This window comes from Euleptes europaea, chromosome 7 (genome assembly GCF_029931775.1).
Source record: "Euleptes europaea isolate rEulEur1 chromosome 7, rEulEur1.hap1, whole genome shotgun sequence".
Taxonomy (NCBI): domain Eukaryota; kingdom Metazoa; phylum Chordata; class Lepidosauria; order Squamata; family Sphaerodactylidae; genus Euleptes; species Euleptes europaea.
Window position 1 is genome coordinate 95,027,533 of NC_079318.1, and position 11,293 is coordinate 95,038,825.

The window sequence follows — 11,293 nt, forward strand, 5'->3', positions numbered from 1 at the left end:
CCTATGTGCATGTCTCATACAAAATACAAATTCTTTCTCCACAGCTTGATACTCAAGACCATGCATGACAAGCAAAAGAAGACAAGTGATTTTTTTGTGTTTGCTGATAAATTGGATATTATTGTTCCAGTGGAGAAAACAATGCAAAAAAATATTGCAATTCACATTGATCAAAAGCAACTAGGGTAGTCCAGATATGGATCCATACAAAAACTGGTCACAAATTCACCAGTAAGAAAATATCTTTAGGGTTTTTCCCCCCCAGAATCCTGGGTAGGTCAATGGAGAACAGCAGCCATTGGGAAGCAAGCAGCCTAAGGTTGTTATGAAGAAGTCTGATGAAAAGGAAGGTATGCTGTCCAGGAAGAGATGATCTTCAGATAAGATCTAGCTTTACATATAATTTCCTTTCTGAATCTTCTATCAGCCATTGCTGTTGCAATTTACATAGCTTTTTCATGGACTACATGTGGAATTTTGAATAGACAGAGGGCAGGATTTACTGCAGGAGGACTACATTTCTGTAGTACTCATGGCTTTATATATTGCTATTTGCATATGTACATATTGCTACATATTTAGATGATCTGCCTACAATGTCTGGCACAGCAAAGATTGACTGTCCACTGTGACTGCATGACTTGGCATGACTTGTTCCTCCATACATCTGGCCTTCTCCTGAAGACCTACCAAAAGCTCGGTGAAAATGGATTTACCTCTCCTGGTATATCCTTCTGAAGCAACACATGGCTCAGATCATGCCCTTCTTCTTCCACTGGCACATCCTCCTCGCTGAGAACATGCTCCTCTTCCTCCACTTCCACATCCTCCTGGTTCAGAACATACTCCTCTTCTTCCATTGCCGCATCTTCCAGGCTCAGAACATACCCCTCTTCCTCCAGTTCCACATCCTTCTTGCTTTGAACATACACTTCTTCCAGTACTGCATCCTCCTGAAGACCCACAACATGCTTCTCCAGAGATCGACTCTTCGTTAGAATAATGTCCACCCGTACACCCGTTGCACGCATCACCAATTGGTCGGCCCCAATAATCTCGGGGTCCTCCTGAGGGGTTGTGGACACAGCATCTCACTCTCGGGTTACCCCCTGATCTGCAGGTGGACCGACGGTAGCCGTAGCACCGGTAGTCATGGCCTCCTCTTCTTGGGATGTCGTCTCTGCGGTTGCAACCAGTGATGCAGCAGGTATTGTCGGCATAGCGGAATGGTTTGCGGCGAGTATCCAGCCAGGATCCTGCAGGATCATACCACGTTGAGTTCAAATTGAAATATGGCTCCCTCCCTGAAGAGTATATTTTTTCTCCTGGCATTTTTGATAAATCTGAAAGACAGAAACACAAATACACATGATAAGAAGCATGTATCTCACCACTCCAGCAAACTGATGGCTCTTTCTGTTTCAGTCTATGGCATTTCTTCTTAACTTGAAAATCATGCAGACAGCACCTGTCAGCATTCAATCTGTAAATAGTAGGTTTGCCAGCCTTCTGGTGGGACCTGAAAATCTCCTGGAATTACAACTTATCTCCAGCGATCAGATCCCCTGGAGAAAATGGTTGCTTTGAAAGGTTGACTCCACAGCATTAGACCCTCCTGAGATTCCTCCCCAAACCCCGACTTCCGCAGGCTCTGCCCCCCTCCAAATCTCCAAGAATTTCTCAAACTGAAGCTTGCAACTCTACAAAGGTTGGTAGAATGCAAAAGAATTTGGGTGAAATTTCAAATACAAAGTATCTCTGTATCACTACTGTTCAATAAAGTGAAGTAATATTACTTAATTACTGAAAAGGGACTAAATTTTTTTAAAGATAGTTTTCCTACTTATATTCCAACTAATACTCAAAATCTTAAGATTTTTCAAAATTACTGGAATGTCCCTTAGCACCTTTTCTTAGAAAGAGCTGAAGGCAATACCCAAGGTTCTTTGATGTACACATTAACTGTGAGGTAGGTTAGGGAGAGGGAGAGGGAGAGGGAGAGAGAGAGAGAGAGAGAGGCTAGCCCAAGGTAACCCAAGGAGCTTGAAGTCTGAATGGGAATTGAAATGCCAATCTTTGGATCCTAAATGAACACTCTAAGCAATGCAACATATGGGTACTCACTATTTCTAACTTCTAGCCACATAATATTTGTTAACATCCCATAATGCCATACCATGTCAGCCACTATTTAGTAATGTATTGACAGCAGGAAGATCATAATTGTCTGGAATCACAGAACACTAGAGTTGGAAGGATTCTTATAGTCCATCAAATCCAATTCTCTGCTAAGTGCAGGAAAGGAAATCCAGAACTTGCATATTCAGGAAAGATGGCTCCCTAGCCTCTGCTTTGATGGCCTCCTGTGAGGGAAACCCCACCTCCCAAGTAATTGCTTCCACTGTCAAACTGCCCCTCCCATTAGGAAGTACATCCTAATGTTCAAATGAAATGGATCCTCCTGTAATCAAAGCCAATTAGATCAATCCTTGCCCCTGGAACAGATGAGAACATGTGTTTGTCCCAGTCTATGTGACAGCCCGCCCTGACCTGGATGGCCCAGGCTAGCCTGATCTCGTCATATCTCAGAAGCTAAGCAGGGTCAGCCCTGGTTAGTATTTGGATGGGAGACCACCAAGGAATACCAGGGTTGCTGTGCAGAGGAAGGCACTGGCAAACCACCTCTGTTAGTCTCTTGCCATGAAAACCCCAAAAGGGATCGCCATAAGTCGGCTGCTACTTGACGACACTTTACACACACACACATGTGACAGCCCTCCAGGTGTTTTGTGGAGTGCAATTATGTCTCCCCTCGGTTTGCTCTTCTCCAGGTTAAGCACAGCCAGTTCCTTCAACTTCTACTCAGAGGTCCTGTGTTACAGACCCTGACCATCTTAATTACCCATCATTGACCCCATTCCAACTTGTCTACGTTCTTCTTAAAATGGGACACCACCCTGTGGTGGAAATAGCACTTCGCTGAGGTTGATCTAATACAGAGTGTAGTGGCCCTATTACTTGAAAAGAAGCTTGTTTCCATACAGGACTGTAGTCTACAAACTCACATGAGTGTCAATGAAGATACAAGCATACGGGCTGTGTAACCGTGGTCTTGGAATTTTCTTTCCTGACGTTTCGCCAGCAACTGTGGCAGGCATCTTCAGAGTAGTAACACTGAAGGACAGTGTCTCTTCAGTGTTACTACTCTGAAGATGCCTGCCACAGTTGCTGGCGAAACGTCAGGAAAGAAAATTCCAAGACCACGGTTACACAGCCCGGATAACCTACAAGAACCAATGAACTCTGACCGTGAAAACCTTCAACAATATACAACAATTGGAGATACTGTAGGTTCGGTTCGAATATTGCAATCAAGCGAGTCACACCATTATTTTGGTTTACCAGTGCATATAAAAGTTATGTTGTACATTATACTGTAGTCTGTTAAGTGTGCAATACCATTATGGCTAAAAAAGGGCTGTAATAATAATGAAAAAGTTTAAAATATTGCGAGAATTACCAAAATATGACACAAAATGAGACACGAAGTGAGCACCTGCTATTGGGAAAGTGGTGCCAATAAACTTGCTCAAAAATACGTTATCTATGAAATGCACAATAAAGCAAAGCAAAGGCAATTACAATCTGTTGTATAAAGCCCAGCCATAAATAATAAAATTAAAACAGTCTGACCAAGAAAAGCTAATCATTAAATGCCCTGATTTAATACAACATTAGCCCACATTTTCCTGGCTGCTAAGCAAAGAGTGATGCTCTATATAAGACAATTGAACTGGCATCTGAGAGGAGAAAGAGCAACTTCTCTGAATCTGAAAAGAGATTTAGGTCATTTAGAAAGCCCTGTAAGAAATTTAGTTCTGTGCTCTGTATAAAGAGAATAAAATATACAATTTGTTTATCGAAGTTGTCTAGCAATTTACCTTACTGAATGCTGAAGGCAACTGAGGAAAGACAACGATCCAGTGAATGAAGAGCCCTCAGAAAACAAACTCTTTTATATGGCTGCAAATTCTCACTTTGATGATACAGAACCTTGAGAGTGGTGGGTCAGTCCAAAAACATGGACCAAAGAAGACCATGATCACATAGGGCACCAAACTTGATACCAGATGCCTGACTCTTTTATGTCATGATCATTCAGCACATCATGGTGCATTGAACTCTGAGTCATACCATGATGTAGCTGATAAGGAATGTTCCTACTTTGGATTTTGTGAGGATTTTGCTGGAAAGGGCCAATGGTATCAAGTGACTGGAGGGAATGCCAGTGAATCAAGTGACTGGAGGGAATGCCAGTGAATCAAGTGACTGGAGGGAATGCCAGTGAAGCAAACATGGTAGTCCTGCAACATCAGCACCAGTCAGCCTCATGAAAGTCACTTGCCTCAATGAGCTTGCATTGCAATAGGGAAGTGCATTTGGATATTCATGAATCCAAAATATTATATTTATTATAGAACATAAGAACACAAGAAAGGCTATGCTGGATCGGACTAATGTCCATCAAGTCCAGCAGTCTGTTCACACAGTGGCCGACCAGGGGCCTCTAGGAAGCCCACAAGCAAGACGACTGCAGCAGCATTGTCCTGCCTGTGCTCCACAGCACCTAAGATAACAGGCATGCTCCTCTGATCCTGGAGAGAACTGGTGTACATCATGACTAGTTTTTATTTTGACTAGTAGCCATGGATAGCCCTCTCCTCCATGAACATGTCCACTCCCCTCTTCAAGCCTTCCAAGTTGGCAGCCATCACCTCATCCTGGGGCAGGGAGTTCCACAATTTAACCATGCATTGTGTGAGGAAATGCTTCCTTTTATCTGGGTAGCCGAGTTAATCTGTCTGGAGCAGTAGAGAAGAGCAAGAGTCCAGTAGCACCTTAAAGACTAACAAAATTTCTGGCAGGGCTTGAGCTTTCGTGAGCCACAGCTCATACCCTGCCAGAAATTTTGCTAGTCTTTAAAGTGCTACTGGATTCTTGCTCTTTTCTATATTTATTATAACAAATCTGATTTTTTTTTAAATGTCAGTAATATTTGTTTAACTTCGAATTCACAGGACAGGGAGAACGAGTTCCAGACGGAAGTGGGGAAAGTGATTCAGCAGATTTATAACCAACAGGAATATAATCCAATCAAACATATAGCATAACTATGTGTGTGTGTGTAAAGTGCCGTCAAGTTGCAGCCGACTTATGGCGACCCCTTTTGTGGCAAGAGACTAACAGAGGTGGTTTGCCAGTGCCTTCCTCTGCACAGCAACCCTGGACTTCCTTGGTGGTCTCCCATCCAAATACTAACCAGGGCTGACCCTGCTTAGCTTCTGAGATCTGATGAGATCAGGCTAGCCTGGGCCACCCAGGTCAGGGCATCGTTACTATACCCCCAGCATATTTCCTGCAAATTTCAGGGAAAGAAGCCGGAGATGCAGCGATGATATATGGAAGCGACCACTAAAGGGTGCAAAACGTATACAGAAAAGAAAAGAAAAAGAAGCAATACGGGGACATAAGTGACAAAAATAAGAATGCAGAAAAGCCCATACGATCACCGATTTTTCATAGATTCAACAAATCCTAAAAATAATGCTAACTTCATTTATGTTTACGTGTGTGCATAGTAACATCAAGTTGCAGCTTACCTCTGGTGACCCCAGCAAGGGGCTTTCAAGGCAAGTGAGAAGCAGAGGTGGTTTGCCATTGCCTACCTTTGCAGAGTTTTCCTTGGAGGTCTCCTTTGCAAGTACTGAACAGATCTGACAAGATCGGGCTATACGTGCTGCCTTCCCTGCCAACTTCATTTATGCATCTATCATCATGCCACTCTTTTCCTTCTTCATTTTATGTTGTCAACAACCCTATCAGGCTGAGAGAGAGAGAGAGAGAGAGAGAGAGAGAGAGAGAGAGAGAGAGAGAGAGAGGCTAGCCCAAGGTGGGGTTGCCACCTTCAGGTTAGGCACTTCCTGGAGAACTGGGGGATGGAGTCTGGGGGTGGTGGGGTTTGAAAAGGGGAGAGACCTCGGTGAGATATAAAGCCATAGACTCTACATTCCTAAGCGTCCATTTACTCCAGGGGAACAGATCTGTGTAGTCTGGAAACCAGGTGTAATTCTGGGAGATCTGCAGGCTCCCGCTGGGGGTTGCCCACCCTAGGCCTAGTCTAGGGTTGCCAGGTCCCTCTTCTCCTCCGGCAGGAGACTTTTGTGTGTGCGTGCATGCATGTGTGCGTGCACGCCAATGCATGCGCGTCAATTCCGGTTTGGAACTGGAAGTTCCGCCTTGCAAATGGCCTTTACCTCTTAGTTTGAGTGGTAAAGCTGCCCTTTACCACTCAAACTAAGAGGTATAAGGCCCCTCGTGAGGTATAAGGCCCCTCGCAATTGGACTCTATGGCATTGAAGCCCCTCCCCAAACTCCGCCCTCCTCAGGCTCTGTCCCAAAAATCTCCCGCTGGTGGCGACTTCTTAGCCGTTCTTTGATTGAACTTTCTCAGGGTCATTAGACACCAGTTATGAACACATTGGTGTAGGCGGCCTGATGTGAATATGATCTGACTCTGGTTTTGCCTTTTGTTCTGACTGAGCGGGCAAACCTGTGTCTGGGGCTGTAGCATTCCAGACTGAAGATGGGTGTGCTCCATAAACAAATGCTCTTCCATGCCAAGACCCCAGTCCCCAGAGAACACTAGAATGGCAAAAAGGATTGTGTCTTGATCTAGACTTGACTGCTGCCTGGCAATCTTGTTTTCTATGTGTGGGGAAACTTTTATTCGATGGGGGATCACCCGTCACCAGCGGTACAGCCCAGACACAAAACAAACAAAGTTCACCCCTCCATAAAGTGCTCTGTCATGTTTCTGCTAACCACATTTTTATTCTACTCTTCTGTTTATTCCTCCTCCTTATTCTGCACTCTTCCAGTTTATCATATCATCATCATCAATATCATCATCATCATCATCGTCATCGTCATCATCATTCCTTTATTGGCATAAAGTTCCAGTTTATCCTCACAACAACCCTGGGAGGTAGATTAGGCTGAGAGAACATGACTGGCATAATGACCCATGCCTACCTAGTCTGGATCCGATATTTACTTTTTGCTTTATTTATATCCTGCTTATAAATGGCTCACATCATACTCCTCTTCTCTGTTTTTATCCATGCAACTACCCTGTGAGGTAGCTTAGGCTGAAAGAAAGCCAGTGTGGTGTGGTGGTTAAAAGCAGTGGACTCTAATCTGGAGAACTGGGTTTGATTCCCCACTCATCCACATGAAGCCGGCTGGGTGACCTTGGCTAATCACAGTTCTCTCCGAACTCTCTCAGTCCCACCTACCCCACAAGGTGTGTGTTGTGGGGCGAAGAAGGAAAGCATATTTGATGAAGTATTCTCAAACTAAGGAAGCAATACCTCTTCTACAAGGATGTAAAGCATGTAAAAATCAATAAATAATTAACCAGTTTTTTTTCCTTTTGAACTGTTGATGTATTATATGCAAATTTATGGAGGCTCAGACTCATACGATTATTTATCAGCAACAGTTGCAGATGTTGAAAATTTCACAACGAACATGTTTGCATCAAACGTGCCTTGTTTGGCCTGTGAGCAATCACTTATGACAGGGGCTGGTGGACATGTTCATGGATATGTCGGGGCTGGTAGACATGTTCATGGACTGGTGGACATGTTCAGGGGCCAGTGGACATGATCATGGACATGTTCGTGGAGGAGAAGGGTATTCATGGCTACTAGTAAAAATGGATACTAGTTATGATGCATACTATTCCATCCAGGATCAGATGAGCATGCCTATTATATTAGGGACTTTGGAACACAGGCAGGGCAATGCTGCTACAGTTGTCTTGTTTGTGGGCTTCCTAGAAGCACCTGGTTGGCCACTGTGTGAACAGACTTCTGGACTAGATGGACCTTGGTCTGATCCAGCATCACCTTTCTCATGTTCTTATGTTCCTTGAAAGGGAGAGAAAGTCAGCATATAAAAACCAACTCTTCTTCTTCTTCTGATTGGCCCAAGGTCACCCAGCAAGTTTCCATGGCAGAGCAGGGATTCAAACCTGTGTTTCCCAGATCCTCCTCCAACACTTGAACCACTACACCACGTATCTAATGACTACCCCATACTGATTCTTCATCCTTCAACTCCTTGCAGTCCCAGGCAAACGCCTAAACCAGGAAGCTCGTTGAGGTCCTCACGGGCCACCACACGTGGCTCACGAGTTGCATTGAGATCACACTGCATTGACCTGTCATATGTTGCTTGAATCATCTGAAGAAACACATACTCAACAGGACCTGCTCTTAAGCAATATAACAATTATCGATTGCGAAAGGTGTAAACTTTGTAAATCATGGATCAGGTAATGCATACTCAGGATGCGACAAAGCAATTAGTGGTGCAGAGAGCAACTCACGTACACTCTCTACTGAAAACATCACACACTGGAATGATAATGTTACCCACATGAATGTTAGCCACACTTACAAGATAAGAGACAACGTGCACACTGGTTGAGGTAGTGTTTTGCTTGTAAATTTAAATTACTGTATTATTTGATTGTAAAAGTTACTCCAAACAAGCTTCTCATTGGAACACAAGTGTAGCATGGTTTTGATGAGTCACCTTTAGTTCTGGTATGTTAATTTGTTCTATCGCTGTGAAAATGGGTGAAGTGTTTATGAAGCTGACAAGATCTCTGTAAATCATTCATAAACGCTTGATGCAGATTTATTGGAAGTTTTTTTTAAATTTAATATCATAAAACAATTGACATACAATTGATATACACTGATGATGCCAAAATGTCCCTAGCCTCCTGTTCAAAGTTTGTCAATTTGGGTATATATATATGACTGGAGCACATTGATTTGCTCTTACTTGGATAGCCCAGGCTAGCCTGACCTCATCAGATCTCAGAAGTTTAGCAGGGTGGGCCCTGGTTAGTACTTGGATGGGAGACCATCAAGGAAGTCCAAGGTTGTGACAGGCATTGGCAAGCAACCTCTGAACATCTCTTGCCTTGTAAACCCTATGAAAGGTTGCAATGAGTCAGCAAAGACTTGATAGCACCTTCCACCACCACATTTATTTGTTTATTTAGAAGAAGTTGAGTTGGTTTTTATGCTCCCATTTTCTTTACCTTTAAGGTGTCTCAAACCGGCTTACAATTGCCTTCCCTTCCTCTCCCCATGACAGACACCTTGTGTGGTAGGTGGGACTGAGAGAGTTTGGAGAGAACTGTGACTACCCAAGGTCATCGAGCTGGCTTAATGTGTAGGAGTGGGAAAACCAACCCGGTTCTCTAGATTAGAGACACAATTTAACTATGTGTTGTGTGAAGAAATACTTCCTTTTATCTGCTTTGAATCTCTCTCCCTCCAGCTTCAACAGATGACCCCATGTTCTAATATTATGAGGTAGAAAAGCTTCTCCCTGTCCACTCTTTCAATACCATGCATAATTTTATAGACCTCTATCATGTCTCCCCTTAACTGCCTTTAGGGATTATTTTAACTGATACATGAGATCACATCAAGAAAGGAAGTCCTTTGGATATATGGGCCCAAGGCTGTGAATAGAGAAGCCACAAACGTCATGTCAAATGTGTTCAGCAGTCAAACTTGCCATATTCTATCATGTCAATAAGATAGGAGCCAAGCAGAGTTTATTGGTCTGGAACGAAGCCACTAGGATGCTTGCAGAACAGGTTTTCATCTGGGGTTTCCCCCCTTCAAAATATGCATTAGTGAAAATGCTGCCAATCCAGAAATTGCTAAGGACTGCTTAGATCAGGGGTGTCGAACTCATTTGTTATGCGAGCTGGATATGACATAAATGTGTCACTTGGTCTGGCCAGGCCTTGTGTACCATAAAATTTAATGCCAGGTATTGGAGATACAAACTTTATAGAAGACACATGCAAAACATATTAATTATATATATATGTTTAAGCTTTTTTTACTTAAAATACAAACATTGTTAAAACAATAACAATCTTAGAGTATTTTCTTTTATTTAACAGTCTTTGATAATTGACATCTCAGGACTTTGGGAGGTGGCTGCATTGGTTGGCGAGCCCGCAATGAGCTGGCAAGCCTAGATTGGGAAGAAGAAGAAGAAGAAGAAGAAGAAGAAGAAGAAGAAGAAGAAGAAGAAGAAGAGGAAGAAGAAGAAGAAGAAGAAGAAGAAAGTGAATCCTCATATCAATATAGGGTTTTTCCCCTAGCTTTTTTCCCTGGATATCCAATAATTATTGGCTCCATTATACTCTATACGGAATCTTCGTAGGGCTCTGGAGGAGGGTAAGGGAGAGACACCAAATTTATAGCAAAGCTGCTGGTAGCTCTCCTTAAAAGAACCCCCAAGTTTGGTAAAGATTGGGTCCAGGGTCCAACTTTATGTGTTTCCAAATAGGGTGTCCCCATCCATTCTCCTTTGTTTCCAATGGAGAAATATAGGGACCCATAAAATTTGACCCCCTGACCCCAATCTTTTCCAAACTTGGGGTCTCTTCTAAGTAGAGTCACCAGCAGCTATGCTGTAAATTTGTTTCATCTACCTTAAAAAGCAGTCGTCGTCCCCCGAGCCCCGGAAAGATTTCCCATAGAATATAATGGAGCAGAGGGATAGGTTCCAATTGGAACCTATGGGGAATCCCAAAAAGCTGGAAAAAACCAATGTTTTTGGGCTTTTTTGATTCTGTTTTTTTCAGCTCCCGTTAAAGGCTTTTTTGATTCTGTTTTTTTCAGCTCCCGTTAAAGGGTGATATTTTTTCAACCAAAAAAGCTGAAAAGGCATTTTTCGGATTTTTTTTCCAGTTTAGCATATCTGAATGCACACACATGTACCAGACAGCATATGTGTTATTGAAGCAAACACATCGTTGAGATGTCCCCTATTCCCTGACCACTGAGCAAGTACAATGAAACACATCATGTGCAATTGGTATAAAGGCTTCTACTAAAATATATATTTTTAAAAAAACTTTCTGCCTGACTGGGCTACTTTTTTGTTGATTTTAGGGCTGTCGATTTGGTTCGTCCCGAACTGAAAAACAGCTGAATTTCCCCCGATTCGGAGGATTTTTGTTCCGGACGAACCGAACTCAAAAAAGGCGGGAAACGGGGGAGCCGAATTCGCCGACTTCGGGGTGTTCTGTGAATAAATTCGGCAGATTCGGGGTTCTCCCCCCTGCACCTTCACGGGGCTTCCATGAAGGAGCGCGGGGGGCTCTTTAAACAGATCTGATCTGTTT

At 43.2% G+C, this 11,293-nt stretch overlaps 1 protein-coding gene across 1 annotated transcript; it reads right to left on the bottom strand.

Annotated features, from left to right (window-relative positions):
* Positions 1-756: 756 nt before the first annotated feature.
* Positions 757-3,975, bottom strand: LOC130480899 (keratin-associated protein 5-4-like). The gene is made up of 2 exons (XM_056853521.1): positions 3,942-3,975; positions 757-1,343 (listed from the first exon to the last, which is right to left on the bottom strand). The coding sequence occupies exon 2, from the start codon at positions 1,330-1,332 to the stop codon at positions 757-759; it is 576 nt and encodes a 191-aa protein (XP_056709499.1). The 5' UTR covers positions 1,333-1,343; positions 3,942-3,975.
* Between the last annotated feature and the right edge of the window lie 7,318 nt (positions 3,976-11,293).